The 18,663-nt window shown below is 38.5% G+C and overlaps 1 protein-coding gene across 2 annotated transcripts in view; it reads right to left on the bottom strand.

The window, feature by feature from the left end:
• The window catches only part of MAP3K5 (mitogen-activated protein kinase kinase kinase 5), a 203,437-nt gene that overhangs the window by 70,505 nt on the left and 114,269 nt on the right, over window positions 1-18,663 (bottom strand). For both annotated transcript variants that reach the window (XM_019420474.2, XM_019420475.2), the window contains exons 9-11: window positions 16,447-16,606; window positions 13,986-14,139; window positions 6,946-7,053 (exon numbers count right to left, since the gene is read on the bottom strand). In XM_019420474.2, the coding sequence (XP_019276019.2) occupies window positions 6,946-7,053; window positions 13,986-14,139; window positions 16,447-16,606 (422 nt within the window). The remainder of the gene's footprint in view (window positions 1-6,945; window positions 7,054-13,985; window positions 14,140-16,446; window positions 16,607-18,663) is intronic.

The following is an 18,663-nucleotide window of genomic DNA, read 5'->3' as shown; positions in this document are numbered from 1 at the left end:
TAAAATAGCTTCCAAGAGAATCTAGGAGAATTAGTCTCATTAAATTCTAAAACTTGATTTTTAGCAGATTAACCTAATAACTGCTGTGCCTTAATTTTTTAAATAAAAAACCCAGTGATCAAGGTAATTCAATTACAGCTGAGTAATATTTCTTTTCTGAGAAATAAAAACATTAATTTGAATCAAGTTCTGCAAGGTTTTAAAGATGATTATTTATGAATGATCTTTAGTTACATTTTCTAACTGAAATGGTGGTTCTATTTCTTCAGAAAATGAGGTTAGCCCTTTCCTCTTAAATTTTCTAATGTTTATTCATTTATGAGAGACAGGGCACAAGTGAGGGAGGGGCAGAGAGAAAGGGAGACACAGAAACTGAAGCAGGCTTCAGGCTCTGAGCTACCAGCACAGAGCCTGATGCGGGGCTCAAACCCACGAACCGTGAGATCATGACCTGAGCCAAAGTTGGATGCTTAACTGACTGAGCCACCCGGGCACCCCTATAGCAAGTATATATGTACACACATGTATATAGTATACATCTTAGCTACAGTGTGTTATCTAATTTATGCAAAATTCAATATACTAATAAAGTTTGCCCATAAAAAATTTGATTGTCATATGATAAACATGGGTGATTTGGGGCCAAGGTGAAAAAAAATTGTGGAAATTTATTTTTTGAGTTTATTACTAAAGCTAAGTCTGATGAGTATTAAATTCACGTCTTTAAATAAATTACAGGATGGATCACATTCCTTGCAAAAATACATCTGATAACAATATGAAATTGACAACATAAATATTTTAATAGAAATAAAATAGTTGATACACATGTCCAAGTTTAGCAAGTGCTATGCAACAGTCAATTCAGATGGCAATTCAATTCTGTAAATGTGAAACAACCAGGAAAAGAAGCTCTTACCCACCCACTTAAAATACTTCCCGGAACTTGCGGTCTTGGCTGGGCTAGTGAAATGAGTAAGGAAGCTTGTGGTTCTGAGGTGGACCAGAACTCTCCTTTTGGCTGAAGCAAATCAAAAAGCCACAATTTATAACCACAGCACCTAGTGCTTTGCTACAACCATGCAACTTAAAATAAAAATAGATCCTCCCAAGCCCAAAGGAGATTTACTAAAAAAACTAGTTTCGATGCACACCAGTCGGGTCACGGGTAGGTGACCTGAATTAACACAGAGCAAATGTTGTGCATGAAGCCCAGGGAAGGAAGAGACCATAGGAAGGTGCTCATGGAATGCGGCTCTCTTAACCAGAGTACAGAGGGAGTTAAATTAAAATAGCAGCCTGCAGCTTCAGCTGGTAATTTGGAAAGTTGCTTCTAAATCCTGTTGGCCTCAGGTGACCTTCTAAATATATGTGACCCAGGAACTGCAGCTGTTACCTGCACACTTCTTGCATACAATGCAGCCTTATCCTCAGACCCTGCAACTGAGCTGCTTTCCAAGGCCACGTCCAAGATCAGAGGTGGGGGTTGAGTGCAAAACTAATACAGCAGTAGGCAAACTTGCAACTAAACAGGGCAACTGATGAACACCCATAGGACAGCACAGGTAAAACCTATCTTCTATCAGCCCTGTGCTGGGAACAGCCAAGGAGGGATTTCCCAGATTGATAGGGCGGGTTTTACAGGAAAGGAGAACAGCATTTCCAGAATGTTAGATTCCTGAAAGTTTCCAAGTGCTGCCAGTGAATGCTCCCTGTTAGCAGTGTAAAAAGTCCAGGGTCTGAGATGGAGTGATCTAGAATGAGGAGGCCTACCTCCCCAGCTCCCTCACTACTAGGACTCACCACATGGAGGCGCTGGTGAGTCACAAAGACAACCGGTGGATTTAACAGGTTCCTGGGACCTGTCTGGGAATCTAGGGAAAAGGACAGCCAGAGGCAGGGCTGGAATAATTAGCCTCCACAAGCCCTAAACCACACTCAATCTAATTTAAACAGCACAAGTACCATATTGTGGAACTGGTTTGCCTCAGATCCCATGCCCCAGCTAGGACAAGAGTAGGGACTGGGAATTAATTTTGAGCTAAGGCAGCAGGAGTTACCCATTAGCAGACACTGTTGGTTCCTTAGACAACGGACACGCTTTTCCTTCTTTGCTAACAAAAACTAAATTTTGTTCAAGTTCAGGTGGCAATGTTTAGGGATGGGGAAACTGATTGGTCTAAATTGGTGAGGTAAGTCCATTCTCCTTGTTCATGACTGGTCTAGGCATGAATACATGATGTAATTTTTGGTACAAAGGAGAGGGTCTGACCCTTTTCCTTTGCATGCTGTCAGTGTGAATTGATGCTTGGAACTGCTATTTGAGACCAGGAAAGAAAAACCGAGAGCATATAGAGAAGCCAATTCAGAATTCTGACACCATTAAGCCACTGAAATTACCCCCAGAATGACCTCCTACCTCCCAGAATTCTTGTTATGTAAGATAACGTTTCCTTATTACTCAAGCCACTATTAGTTGGGAGCTTTATAGCTAAAAGCATCCTTGATGGATGAGACTATTATATCATCGAAATCTAGAATCTGCCTAGGTGGCTCAGTTGGTTGAGTGTCTGACTCTTGATTTCAGTTTGGGTCATGATTTCAGCGTCCTGGGATAAAGCCCTGAATCGGGCTCCATGATGAGCGTGGAGCCTGCTTGGGATTCTCGCTCCCTCTCCTTGTGCCCCTCCCCCCGCTCATGCTCTCTCTCGAAAAAAAATTCTATAGAATCATAAATTTCCCGGGTCTTCTCCGAGTGGCCATGGCCGGAGCTGGAGGAAGGTCAGCACTTCATATTCCACTGGGACCCTGATGCCTGATATCTTCTTCTGAGAAACCACCTGATAGGCCAGGAATGCTTAGACTTCAAAAAAGGAAACGATTCTAGGGGGCCCCTGGGTGGCTCAGTTGGTTGGGTGTCCAACTTTGGCTCAGGTCACGATCTCACAGTTTGTGAGCTTGAGCCCCACGTTGGGCTCTGGGTGGACAGCTCAGAGCCTGGAGCCTGCTTTGGATTCTGTGTCACCCTCTCTCTCTCCTCTCCCCCACTCCCATTCTGTCCCTCTCTCTGTCTCTCTCTCAAACATAAATAAACATTGAGAAAAATTTTAATTAAAAAAACAAAAAAGGAAAGGATTCTAAATGACAACTGTTTAAAATATCTCAGAAATAACTTTCCTCCTCAGTCTAAGCTTTTCTTTCCTGTGCACATCCAGACTTTCTTCAAGTACTAACTTGACTTTAAGCAGCAACCATCCATTGAACAAAGAGAGAACTGTTAAAAGATTAGGATCTCAATTTATTTGGTTCTTGACGGAGAGTAACCCTCTAAGAGTCCCTGAACTCTTAGGAATTGGTATAATGATCTTAACGTTTTGACAGTTGAAGTACAAAGTGTTTACCAGCTCATGTAACTGTTCACTCTGCATGTTAGAAAGAAAATACTGAGGGGAGTAAGGAAACATGATAAATGAAAAGCAACACTCTCTATTCTACCCTTAGAAAAAAATTTAAAACATTCTGTGACAAAAAGAATCCGTTTCTTGTTTAACATCAGACCTATACCCCTGTTGTTTATCTGTTATTTAATTATAGTTATTACAGTTGCTTGAAACTCATATAATACTGAGTTATTGTATTGCGTATCCTCATTCCAGTGGTGTCACTTCTATTTTATTTGTTTTTAATTTTTTTAATTTATTTTTTAAATTTACATGCAAGTTAGTTAGTATACAGTGCAACAATGATTTCAGGAGTAGATTCCTTAATGCCCCTGACCCATGCTTCTATTTTAAATAATAGGGAAATAACAGTGGTAATGAACACGCTATGGATAGAGCTAGGGTTTGCAAAGAAATCAACATACATTCAAACAGAAACTTATTTTAAAAAGCTTAAATTTTTGAACACGGAGAATTTTTAGCGCAGTGGGGACAATGCAAATGTCATTCTTCTTGATCAAAGGATGGTAAAAGTAGAAACTGGATAACTCACAGCCTAAATCCATAACTCTTCCTAACGCACTCTTTTACATCCTCATATGTTTACTTCTTAGCATAATGCAAAAATCTCTACAAATGTCACAAAACATAAGAGAGTCAATACAAGGCTAACTGTACTCAACAAAGAACTTCCAGACAACCAGCTGGAAATAGTACTCATTTTCCAAAAATCTCTGGTTTACTTTCTGTTCTTTTTCTGTCTTCTGGCTGTCTACTCATTCTCCTGGCCCTGCTAATTGCTAATTCCTTTAGCCCCATTCTGTTTCCAAGTGTCCTTGGATAACCTTGCTCTTTCCATTCGAGCCTTTGAAAATCTCCTCTCCCAGATAATAATGTTCATGTTTCCTAACCTCTCTTTAGATTTTGTAGTTTCAACTGCAGGATTAAGTCTGCTTGTGAGAACACATAGGCATATACTTTAAAATAATGTGAATGACACACTGTATACTTTAAAACAACGTTAACAACATATATACATGGTTATTATTATTAGTTATTATTAGTTATTCTCAATTCTGTCTCTAAACAACTCCACCTGGAGTTACGTCATCATGCCAGCTATCAATTGGGGTTCCAAGGACCCCCCCCCCCCACTCCTTGTGTTTGATTAATTTGTTACAGTGGCTCACAGATCTCAGGAAAACATTTTACTTATTAGATTACTGGTTTATTATAAAAGGATATGACTCAGGAAATAGCCAGGTGGAAGAGTTGCATGGGGCAAAGTATGGAGAAAGGGCTAAGAGCTTCCATGACCCCTCCAGGGGCACCATTCTGCCCAAATCTCCACATGTTCACCCACCTGGAAGCTCTTTGAACCCCGCCCTTTTTGGGTTTTTTACAGGGGCTTCATGACATAGGGATGACTGATTAAATCCACTGGCCATTGGAAATGGATTCAACCTCTCCCCTTTCTCCTCCCCAGAGGTCAGGGGGTGGGACTGGAAGTTCTAACCCTCTAATCCTATAGTTGGTGCTCTTGGCATCCAGGTCTCATCCTTAGGTGGATCCAAAAGTCACCTTATTAACATAACAAAAAACAAAACAAAAAAACAGAGATGGCTTTCAGCACTTAGGAAATTCTAAGGGTTTTAGCAAATCTGTGCCAGAAAGAGATGAAGACCAAGTATTTATTTCTTACTATAAATCTCAATATCACGGTGCCCTAATATGATGCCAACAACCTCCCAAATGATTGCTGCTATTTCATCTAAAGAGCTAAGCCAGGTTAAGTTCTAAGGGATAGGTTAGGGATTAGTTCATATGTGCTTTGCCATAAATTTTATTGTTGTGAAAACAACACTTATTACATGTCAGGCTCTGTGCAATATACCCTACCTATACTATTTCATTTAATTTTAACAATAACCTTTTGAGATGAATATTACTACTATCCCATTCTAAAGATAAAGATACTGCAACATGCAGAAGCCATGTTGCCAAAGGCAGAGATAGGACTTAAACCCAGGACTGTTGACTTAAAGACATTTAAAAACATTGAAATTGACATTTCTAAAAATTGCAAGCCCATTTCTCTAACTGTACGTCCTAATTCCCCCTTTTGTGCTGTATCACATTCATCATTGAATACACTTCTATATTTATTTATTTACTGCCTGAGTAGAAAGGCAGAAATTTCGCTTATTTTGTACACATCTGTTTCCCTACTGCCTAACACAGTGCCTGGTAGTGCCTGTCACAGAGTAAGTGCTCTGTAAATATGTGTTGAGTGCATGGATGATTGGTAAGGAAAATTATAAGGGTATTTTGGAAAACAATTACCAAAAACCTCACAAAACTGCTTTGCCACACGTCTTCTCTCATTTCTGTGGTTTATCACATGAACTGGAATCAAGTCTTGAAATTTTTCTATTTTTAAAAAATAGTAGGATTTGTACACATATTAAAACTAATAAAATACAGAAGTGGAAAGGGTTATCCAAATGACTGTGAGGAGTGGAAATGAGAGCATTTCAGACCCTTCTGAAAGCCAAGGCAACACAGTCCTGCTCATATTGTGTCGGCACATGGAGCCAGTGACTAATGTGAAATTGAGCAGCTGCTTAGATAACCCAACAGTGTCATGGAATGCTAACTATAATCATACTCGGGTAGGACTAGAGTGGCATTATTATGATAGGCTCCCTAGAATTATGATACACATCTTTTGGGGCACCTGGGTGGCTTAGTTGAGCACCCAACTCTTGATTTCAGCTCAGGTTATGAGCTAATGGTTCATGGGTTTGAGCTGTGCGTTGGGCTCCATGCTGACAGTGCAGAGACTGCTTGGGATTCTCTCTCTCCCTCTGCCTCTCTGTCCCTCCCCTGCTCATGCTCACTTGCTCTCTCTCTGTCAAAATAAATAAATATAACTTAGGGGCGCCTGGATGGCTCAGTCAGCTAAGTGTCTGCCTTCAGCTCAGGTCATGATCTTGCGGTTCATGGGTTGGAGCCTCGCGTCGGGCTCTGTGCTGACCGCTCAGAGACTGGAGCCTGCTTCAGATTCTGTGTCACCCTTGCTTTCTGCCATTCCCCTGCTTGTGCTGTCTCTCTCACACAAAAATAAACTTAAAAAAAAATAAATATAATTTCAAAAAAAGATAGGCATCTTGTAAGTCATATATATTAAGATCAGTTCTCTGAAATATAATTTAATTTATAGCATGAGTTTACAAAACAAAATAATCTTCTAATTTCAGGCTTACTTTAGATGGTTATGCCATCTAAAATAAAAATGCAAATAGGTTCAGTTATTTTATTAAGTGAGTGAAATTCATAATCCATGTTTAACAAATTTTATATTATAGGATATAAGTATTTATGCCAAGATAAATACATGGTAAGCTATTTCTTCTTAACTAATACAGGTATTTGCTGGAATATATAAATGCTAGAAGGGAGTAAAGTCCTTTAATGCTTGTGTGTTAATAATTACACAATTTACCTTGTCATCAGGAAGCACATGCCAAATAGATATTGTCTTTTCCTCAACTTCATTGTTGATAGACAAATATGAAGGCTGATAGATTTTAGTTGGTTCTAATATTAACACCTTGAAAACATAAGGCAAAGAAACAAATATTAGTGACTTCAGATTTAAATCATTTAGAGCTGTTATAACAACACTGCACTGATGTGGGAGGTTATCAGATGAGGCTCTGGGTCCACTGCTGCAGTAAAACCATTTTAATTCTTAATTGGTGCCTTCCTTATGAGTCCTTTGAGCATTTTATGGTATTATTGTAAGTTCCCATGATGCATCACTTTTTTTTGCTAAAGAAATTGGAAATAAATTTTTAAAGTCCATATATTGGTTTCACTATTCCCAGGGAATCTACTCTAATGATGTATTTTTAAAAATTTTTTGTTATTTATTTATTACTGAGATAGAGGGAGAGTGTGTGTGCAAGCAGGGGGAGGGGCAGAGAGAGAGGGAGACAGAGAATCCCAAGCAGGCTCCGTGCTGTCAGCGCAGAGCCTGACATGGGGCTCAAACTCATGAGTTGTGAGATCACAACCTGAGCCAAAACCAAGAGTCAGATACTTAAGTGACTGAGCCACCCAGGTGCCCCTCTAATGATATATTTTTAAAGTCTTTTATCTTGCAACACATGCATAATCTATTTCTATAAATATAAATATGTCCAAAAAAAGGGCAGAAATGTGGTAAATAATTCTGTACATAGAAAAGATTCTACATATAGAGCGCCACATACTATTTTAGGTTTTCTCCTGCCACACCTTACCATCAAGATGTGGTAGCATGTTTTTCATACCCATGTAAATAGAGTGAGAAATGATTCTGGTTATTATTGAGTTTTATATATAAGGCAAAGGAAAGGACATAGCTGTATGAAATAATAAAAATGTTTTTGCCCTGCTTTAAGATAAAACTTGGATCTTCACTAATGATATATTTAGCCTTGTGAGAGAGAGAAATAAAACCGACTCCTGTTTTGGAGATGTATGAGGGATATGTAATAAGTGAGTTGAGAATCTCTCTCAAAGGATGTAGCATATTATTACTAATATCTGGTATTAGGTACAGATAACATCAAAATGCCACACATGCACAAATTTTAAAGGTACTTCAACTATTATCTGTTTGTACAGACGCTTAAAAGCACCTACTTAGCTCAAATTTCCCATGCAGTCTTAAGTAGGAATATTTAAAAAAAATTTTTTTCTTAACGTTTATTTATTTTTGAGACAGAGAGAGACAGAGCATGAATGGGGGAGGGTCAGAGAGAAGGAGACACAGAATCCGAAACAGTCTCCAGGCTCTGAGCTGTCAGCACAGAGCCCGACGCGGGGCTCAAACTCACAGACCACGAGATCATGACCTGAGCCGAAGTCGGCCGCTTAACTGACTGAGCCACCCAGGCGCCCCAAGTAGGAATATTTTAAAAGGAAAGGAAAGCCAATACTAAACTATCAGAGAAACTAGAATAGTTCTTTCTACCCCACTGCTTAAAACTCAAGGAAAGTGGCTTTTAGAAAGAATCTTCTATCAAATAAGTTGACCAAATAAAAGTGGAGGAAAAACCCAAAAACCCTTCAGAAGATTCTATCAGCAAGGGATTATGGACTCACACTACACTGTGATCTAGCGTGCAATCTGAGCAAGAAGGCACATGGATTAGCAACCTGACTCTTGGCCATGCACTGCAAACTTAGTACTGATTTTATGCTATCTTTGTTTTTCTAAAATTTTTTTAAACATTTTATTCATTTTTTGAGAGACAGAGAGAGACAGAGCATGAGCAGGGGAGGGGCAGAGAGAGAGGGAGACACAGGATCTGCAGCAGGTTCCAGGCTCTGAGCTGTCAGCACAGAGAGCAACGTGGGGCTCAAACCCACAAACCTCAAGATCATGACCTGAGTCGAAGTCAGACACTTAACTGACTGAGCCACCCAGGCACCCCTGATTTTATGCTATATTTATCACAACAGTAAATTTATTTAAATTAGAACACAGAGAACTACAGAAAGCAGATTAGGAAGACAAAATTTTCTTTACTCTTAAGTATAAAAAAACTGCAAGGGCTTAATTCTTGGTCAGGCTCTAGTTATGAAAATAAGATAGAACAGATTACAAATAAAGCACAGTAAGAGTCCACCAGGGAACATACTCTGATTTAGGAACATACCAGGTAAATCAAGGTCCAAATTCCAATCAACAGAGAGTGAAGTGGTACTGATTAATAATGGAAATAAATTTTCAATCTAAACTTGGCAGAATTAGTGCTTTCAAATATGAGTATCCCAGTGTTTGTGAAATGAAAATGAATAATCGGGAATAAAAGGTAGGTCTTCCAAAATAGCTTCCAAGTCACTATACCAACAAATGAGAATATACCTTTTTCTCTAATTATGTGGGCACAGAATTTAACATTAGAAAAACACAACACCAGGTTATCTCCTCTCTTCTCAAATTATGTCTTTATTGTGTCTCAAATATTTCTAACAGATAAAATCTGACCTATGTTTTCCCATGTCGAGATAGGGAAAAACATTGGTTGTAATTATCATCATCTAACATTTGTTGAGACCTTTGAAGTGTTCTACCCTTGAAATGACAAAATGGGAGGAATTTATGGCACACATTACAGAGGTAACAGAAAGACTGAGAAAGGAGAAGGAAAAAGGCAATTTGACAAACCTGGCTAGACACAACTCACTTGAAATATAAACATGCTTCCTTTTAGTTTCTAATCTTTTATACTGGTTAACATTAAAATTAACTGCTAAACAAAATTTTTAAAAAAGTAAAATTAACTGCTAACTTCTTGCATCTGAAGTGGGAATGACGGCAGTATAAGGCCTATAAGCTATACAGAGTAGATTTTTAAAAAAAATTTTTAACTTTTATTTATTTTTGAGAGAGAGACACACATACAGAGCACAAGGAGGGGAGGGGCATAGAGAGAGGGAGACATAGAATCTGAAGCAGTCTCCAGGCTCTGAGCTGTCAGCACAGAGCCTGACGTGGGACTCGAACCCATGAGCAGTGAGATCATGACCTGAGCCAAAGTCAGATGCTCAACCGAATGAGTCACCCAGGCACCCTATATACAGAGTAGATATTAAATAGAGGTACATGTCTCAGCTCCTATAAGAGTCCGTAAAAGCAGCATTCTCCTCTCCTCTCACCTAGCCTGGGGTGATGGGTTGATGGTTTCCTAACTGTTCAATGTAGGAAGGAAAGAAAATCTACATAGAAGAGAGGTGAGAAAAAAGAATCAACTGAACTGAACCCAAATAATAATAACTGATGGGACCATTCAAATCATTTTGCTAAGAAACTTTTGTCTGTTTTCTTTTACCCAGGGTCACTAGTATTTCTTCGAGGAATGAGAACAGATATGGTGGTGAAATAAATGGAAACAATCAAATAAAATACTTCTAATATAAATCATCTTGATTTTAGTCAGATCCACACTAAAAGAAGGATAATGCTATCACCCCAATCAAGACCTACAGTGGCCTTCATGAGTATGAACTAAAGACTCTAAAGACATAATGAGTTAGTGACTGATATGACACCACAAGTACTAGAAACATGATTTTTTCTATGTGGTGATACAGGGGGAGCAAACTCCAATGGTTGCAGGGAGTGGGCCCAGTGGGAAAGGCAGAGGGTGAAGCAGGAAGGATGGGACTGTAACCAGCATCTAACATGGCACCAGCTAGCTGACTTAGTAGGTTGTTGCTTGTGGAGAAGGCCAGTCACAGATTGTCAGTTCCTTTCACTTTTCAATAGCTAAAAATCTAGATTTTTGTATGAACTGTCCTTATTTTCACTTGGCTTTCTTATAAACTTTATTTTTCAGTTGACTGCCTTTTCATTTATTTTGTCTTTCTTTTTATCATCTTTAACATAGTAATTATAGTTATTTGAAGTCTTATGTGGTCACTTTAATATGCGAATCACTTCTGGGCCTGCCTCTACTGGCTGTTTTAGCTCTTTGTTATCCATCACTTTTTTCTGCTTCTTAGAATGTCTAGTAATCTTTGATTGTGTCTGAATGACACAATGCAGAGGCTCTGGATCATATCCTCCCAGAAGTTTCCCCACCCCTGCTCCCTAGCTAGCGGTCAAATTATCAGTGCTTCATCTTGATCCTATCAAGACTTAGTTTTCTTACAGCTTTGTTAGGGTGGATCTGTTTTAGTTTCACCTTTTCTCCTAGGGCAAGGGCTTTCTATGTCGCCACTAAATGCTTGGGGTGTTCAGCAAGGTCTCATCACCCAAAGGCCAACATCTTATCCCTGCATTGGTTAAGCTCTGGGATATTTGCTCAGCTCTCACCCTTCAAAAGAATGCTCTCTAACACTTCTGGTCCTGGTCCTCTATATAGCAAGGGAATTTCCCTTGATAAGGTTTACTTAACCTACACAGGTTTCATCTAAAATCCAATTTTAGTCAAATACTGGGACCAGTAATTGTGGTTCCTTACACTGTGCTTTCCCCCCGTTCACACTATCTAGAGGTTGTCCTAGGACTCAAGGGAAATACCCACACAGAATCCTGGGATTCATTCTTCAAGGCTCCCCCTTCTCCAACACCCTCTCCATCTCTCTGAGAGTCCCAAACACTCCTTCCTGCCTGCTCTGCCCAGGGAGAATGCTATTCCCTGCTAGGGCTCCACCTCCTTGGGCTGCAGCCAGAAAAACACCTTACAGAAAAAAAGCAGGTGAAGGTGGGACTCAACTCCAGTACCTCCCTGCTCAAGGATCACAACCCTGCGATGACTGCTATTTAATGTCTACAAACAGTATTTTACATATTTTGTCCAGATTTTTATAGTTATTTATAGCAGTACCAATACCAATACCATTTACTCCATCATAGCTGGCACTAAAGAACCAACTCTCTTTATTTTTAAATGTTGGCAACAAATTATTATTATTATTATTATTATTATTATTATTATTATTTTAATCACTGAGTGGTCTTTTACTTAATGCTTATTTATTTTTGAGAGAGAGACAGAGTGCATATGGGGGAGGAGCAGAGAGAGAGGGAGACACAGAATCTGAAGCAGGCTCCAGACTCTGAGCTGTCAGCACAGAGCCCGATGCAGGGTTCGAACCCACAAACCATGAGACCATAACCTGAGCCAAAGTCGGATGCTTAACTGACTGAGCCACCCAGGTGCCCTACCACTGAGTAGTCTTTTAAACACAAACTTAATAATATGCACAACCTGACACATAATAAGAGAAACACTAATTAAAACCATCCTAATACACCATTTTTTCATCTGTAAGTTTAAAAAAGTACAAATATGATAAACACACCTTTTAGGAGAGACTTTCGGAAAATAGTCTCGAATGTTGCCAGTGAGAATGTCAACTGATACAATTCCTATGGAGGGCAACGGGGCAATATCAATCAATTTCACTTCTGGGAATTTATCCTACAGACAGATGTGCACATGTGCAAAATGGCACAGGTACAATGTCTCATTTTAATTTGCATTTTTGACTAGCCAGTGAGGTTATTATCTTTTCATGTGATTTGCCCATTTTCTTTTTCTTTTGCTTACCAATTAGTAGGAGTTGTTTTTTTTTTCCTTTGTGCAATTAGGCAAATTGATCATTTTGCCACATTAATATTAAATATTTTCTCCCTGTCTAGCATTTGCCATGTTTATGGTGTTCTTCACTGAACAAAAGTTAGAATTTTTAATGAAATCAAATTGGTCAACATTTGCCTTTAGGGCTTAAAGGTCCCTTTCTTGCTTAATTAAGAAAGCCTCTCTCACCAAAGTATATACCTATATTCTCCTAACGTCTCTCTTACTATTTTCGAGTTTTATTTTTTTCTATTCATATCATGACAGACAAATTCACATTAAACTAATTTAAATTAGCTCAGAATAGCTAATGTGAGTGGTTTCTTTTCATAGCTGATTTTCTATTCAATCAAGTCAACAGTCAATTAGATACTTCAGTTCTGTGCTGTCTTCTTTCCCCACGTTTGCTATCATCAGAGCATCAGCTGAAGGCATGCTGCCAGCTCACTCTGAGATAAGTATTTTCCTAGGTTACACATTATCTAGGCTAGAAAACAAAGTGTTTTAGTTTGAAAGGCTTTTCAAATGAAGATCCTGCGGAGCTCAAGGCTTCATCGGGAAGGAAGAGTAAAGAAAGCGTGTTAATGCCAGCAGTGGATTTAATGAAATGAAACAGATGATCCTACAAGCAAGAACTGGAGAACAAGAATTAGAGAAAAAGAATTGAGCGTGGTTACCACCTGAATAGGGAGGACTGGACTAGAGAGCTCAAACAGAGTTTTACGGCATCACTTTGACGTGGGAGGAGATTAGTGCACACAGTGACTTGGTAATTCTTGAATCAGATGCTAAGCTTATACTGCTCTGGATGGCATTCTGAGAGCCATCAGGATGGGAAAGGCACCAGCTGAGAAGATGAGCAATATATTTTTAAAAGTGTGTGTGTGTCTACTGTACGTGTATCTATATCTATATCTGGCCAAAATAAGTTGCAAACTGGAACCTATGAGTCATCATTTCTCATGATCTAAGGCATTGTAAAAGGTGGCTAGGGACACTAAATCTAACTCTGACCCATGTGGGTAATGAGTGGTCGAGATGGAATAACGACCCAGGTGAGCTTGACACTTTTCACCACAATAATGGTACGATACTGATGACAATGTTAACAAAACTGTAGTATGAATTCACAGCACCCTTGTGTCTGGTCGGAAGCGATATGTTGACTAACTGCGCTAAGCAAGAGACAATCTTTTCTTGGAAAGCACACTTTACAACTTATCACAAGAAATCACCCAATTTCATGGCAAAAACATAAAGACGTATCTCACTTCTCTGATTGTGAGAAGTTATTTTAAAAAAGTAACACTAGTACTATTAAAATCACAGTGCAAGATGTTCTTTAAATAAAAGAAACAAAATAGAAATGCACTTAAAGTTAAGTTAAATGAAGAGTACTCACCGGAAACCTAACTACAGTAACATCTGTCTTTGTGGCCTCCACCAGGAAATCCATCCAGAAGTCCACCAGCTCCTGTTTGGCCACAGGCTGCTCTGTAGTCAGTTTCACAAAATGCTTATATATCAAAATTGTCTCTACAATAGACTTGAGGTACCTAAAAATGAAAAGATATGAAACACACAATGGGCAAATTTAGAACCACCTGTTCCCATGTATCCTGGTTTTAATCTGTGGATGTAATTGAAATATAGCGTTAATATTTAGGTATTCCGATTCACCACACATTACTCATTATTTGTTATATGCCATGTACTTTCACGTACGTTGTCTCCTCTGTATCTCACAAAAATTCAATAAAGTAGGCTGTTATAACATCATTTTAAAGATGAGGAAACTGAGGTGCAGAGGGCTTAAATAGCTTGGACTGACTGATACATCTGCTGAAAACATGACTTTTACAAAAATGCCTGTCTTCTATTCAAGGGAGTGGTTAATGCACATGTCTTAAAATATGCTTCCATGAGAAAGCTTTTCTAAATAGACCCTTCATAAGGGATCATTATTTTGCTTTGAAGCAACTCAGCTGATATATTATACAAATACCCTCCAACCTAACAAGACAGATGGCGCCTCAAAGGAAAAAGTTAGGAAAAAATGAGGAGCGAGATAATTACATGAGTTAGTGGGTTTGCAAGTACTTCATAAGCTATAAACATGGACATCAACATTAAGTGAATGGACACTTAAGGCATTGTTTTGTGGTTATTACTGTTGCATAAAATAATGTCTGCTTTCTTGTCAACAGAAGCTGGGATACCTCACACCAAAGCTCTTTGGACCTGTGCTTCAGCCCCTTCTGGACCATCAGAATGATCACTGTAAAGAAATGACAGATTTGGCGGCATGTAACACAGGCATTTATTGGTTCATTTATTTCATGTCATTTGCTGAACACCTGCTGTTGACATCGCACTAATAGTACAACCCTGTTCCTAAGTAGCTGCACACAGTGCCGAGGAGACAGGAATGTAAAAGGGATAGCACAGCAACCTAAACATCAGTAGGGCTACCAATACACAGAGATACAATTAACCAAAGTCAGGCTCTGAGCTGTCGGCACAGAGCCTGACGCAGGGCTCAAACCCATGAACCGCGAGATCGTGACCTGAGCCAAAGTCAGACACTTAACCGACCGAGCCACCCAGGCACCCCTAATTTAAAAATGACAAACACGAAAGAAGATTTCATGAGATGAACTAATCACATGTGTTTATGCAATAACACCCACGTGCTTCTATCCGGATGCAGAAAAGGGTTTTAGGTGGGGGTCTGGTTTGTGGGCAGATTTAGGAAGGTCCCCAGGTAGAGAAGATCCCCAGAAGAGGCCTTCTCAGCGTGTGCTGAGAGACAAATGCATGAAGCCACAGTCTGGCACATTTCATGTGACTGGAGAGCAGTGTAACCGGGGGGTGTGACAAGATCGGAGGCTGGAATGACTAAACGTAAACCTTGTTCACCAGCCAAGGAGGTGGACTTTATCCCTTAGGCTGTGAAGAGCCATTCAACCATATTGATTTAAGGATTTCAGTGGAGGGGAAGGGTCAGACATGAATTTTTGGGAAGATCACTGTAAGTGTGATACTGGGGAGGGTTTGCTAATGAGAAGACCTGAACGTGAGGAATTCTTTTAGGAAGCCATGGGGACCTACGGTGGTAAGCATCTCCTCAAGTGGTTCCTTTGATGAAAACAAGTCAGTGGTCCAGTCTCTGAGCCGCCCTGAGCCTTTCTTGATATCATGGTCAACCTTTTAAAGTCTTTACGGCTAGTGATCATCACACATGATATATAATAAAATCAGCATTGTTTTCCAAAACAGTCCTAAATGCACATGGAATTTTGCTTTCATCTCTTCAATTACCACATACATAATGATGAGACTTGGGGGCACTCCAGGAACAATTTGAAATGAGAAAAATACACACATATAGGAAACATTCAAATGCATTAACAAGCCTTAGCATAAAGAAGTGAAAATCAACAACGAGAATCCCAAAACAGATTAGGTCATAAAGAGAACACAGGGTATACGTTTGGGGCAGAAACGGGGGAGGTTGGGATAAAAATCTGTCAATCTACCGATTCGATTTGCAGGTGCAAAATGTGAGGCCTCTGCATGATTCCTCTGGGTAACCCTAGCCAACTTGGGCTAGCGGGTTGGTCAATGTCATGAAAAGGCTAAGCTGAAGGCAAGCAGACCTCACCTATGCCCAAAACCACCAGAACTTATATTCAACACATTTTATTTATGAACATGAGGTTTTCCTCTAAATTCTACATTTTGTTCTATAAGCAAATAAATTCAATCTAATCGTCAGTTCAACAAATATAACAATTTGGAAATAAGTGATAAGAGTTGTTTATTAAAAGTAATTGCTTAAACACATAACACTTCACTATTACCATGCTGGCGTCTTCAGTTTAAAAAGCTTTTCAGATGCTTGGATGACTCTCATGTGGTCATTGGCCAGGACACTGGCACCCAGAAAAAATCCAACTTCCCAGTAGCTCTGGAGTTTTTCTAAGTTTCCCTTTTTACCAAGAAGGCTACTTAGCTTCACCCCTGGAAGATCAACAGGAAGTACAATGTTACAAACACACAGCACCCAGGCAGAGCCTTTTTAATAAAAAAAAAAAAAAAAGCCAGACATTTTATTAAAATACAATTAAGTTTTTATTTCCTCCTTTCAGATTCAAATAGCTTTAAGTGTCAATTATAAAAGGGGTTTAAGTTCATTTAAAAAAAATCACTTTAATTTGAAAGTCCAAAGATAACTGCCACTGTCACTGGGATGTGCATCATTCCAGAATTTTAATATATGCCTGCACTGTATATGCATAAATTAAAAGGTGGTAACACCTTGTTGTGTAACCACCTTGCTTCCCTTATAACAACAAGGATTCTTTAGTTACTTGAAAGGGAAATATGATGCAATTCTATCACTCATAGAATTGAGTATAATTGGGTCAATTCAATAATGATAAATAGTAACAAAAATAATTAATAAAATAATAATTGAGTATAATTAGGCAATAATTAATAATAATTTTATATGCAAAAACAATTATATACTTAGAAAGTTTAAGAAATAAGGAAAGTGGCAGATAACACTGTCTTGATTACTGTTGCTTTGTAACAAGATTTGAAAAATCAGGTAATATAAATCCTCCAACTTTGTTCTTTTTCAACATTGTTTTGGTTCTTCTGGGTTTTTTGCATTTCATTATACATTTTTGTCTCTACTCTGCCTTCTATTATTTTTGCATTTGCATTCCTTTGTTTAAAAAGAATATATCCTTGTAAAATTGTTAATTGCCACTAGTATTCACAACATTAAAGTATCAGGGAAATTATCTGAGATTTGGGACTAAGGTAAAAAACTGGGACATTTCATTTCAATATCCCACAGTGGCATCAGGTACCTCAAGGACTGTCCAGGGAAAGTGTGGCAAGTTCACTGTTTTAAAGATTATTTTGTTTTGTTAAAGTATCGTTTTCCAAAAAAATTCATACCTCTCAGGAAATATAAAATAGAACACTTGTAAAACATTCATTGTTTACTATTTATTAAAGATCTCAGACTTAGATAAGTTTACTTGTTAACTTGCATGTTTTGTTCAGTAGAGATGCAAATATTTTTTGTCTAGTAGTAAAACAGATAATCCCTAAGATTTATGACCTATTTGGCCTAATTTTGTTTTTTCAGTCAAACTCAGAAATCTTACCCTAACATTTCTTGTTAATTGATCTATGAATACCCTAGTTTCTTAAATGCACTTTGAACTGGACATATCCTCTTTTCCATATCAACGGAGCTAAATAAAATGTTTTACAAGTGTTCTATTTTATATTTCCTGAGAGGTATGAATTTTTTTGGAAAACGATACTTTAACAAAACAAAATAATCTTTAAAAAACGCTATGCCACTTTTTATGATATAATTACACTTAAACCCTGAGCATTTCAAGAAAAAGTCCATTTGTGGGGAGCCTGGATGGCTCAGTTGGTTGGGCACCCAACTCTTGATGTCAGCTCAGGTCATGATCCCAGGGTCGTGGGATCAAGCCCCGTGTCAGACACCAAGCTGAGTGTGGAACCTACTTGGGATTCTCCCTCTCTCTCTCTTTCTCACACTCTCTCTCTCTCCCACTCACAATCTCTCTGTGTCTACAAAGAAAATAAAGAAAAAGAAAAAAAGAAAAAGAAGAAAAAGTCCATTTGGGAATCCTTCACATTTTGTGATACTAAGAAAGAGAATAGCTTTGCCTCCTTAAAATTTCATAAGATGAAAAAATTACACACAGGTATGCAACAACATGCACGATGTCCTATCTAGGTATAATAAAAAAATTCAATGAATACAAAGGAAAGAAGAAAGTGCATGGAGAAAATGAGATACTGAAAATAGGTGTCTCTACTAACCTCATTTGAAATGAGCTCTTTTTATTGTGTCATGCTTGTAGAACATTGAACCAAGGATTGATCTAGCAGCAAATCATGTCAAACATTTAAATAGGGACTATGACAATGTGTAATAGGAAAATCACAGTACTAGTGTTAAAAGAAAATTTCTGATTTATGCTTACATGCCAGAAGTTCATATTATGAGAGTGACATTT

The sequence above is a fragment of the Panthera pardus genome, unplaced genomic scaffold, assembly GCF_024362965.1.
Source record: "Panthera pardus isolate Hobbes unplaced genomic scaffold, ASM2436296v1 HiC_scaffold_17, whole genome shotgun sequence".
Taxonomy (NCBI): domain Eukaryota; kingdom Metazoa; phylum Chordata; class Mammalia; order Carnivora; family Felidae; genus Panthera; species Panthera pardus.
Note: the sequence above shows the minus strand (reverse complement) of the source record. Positions and strands in the feature narration are given on the sequence as shown.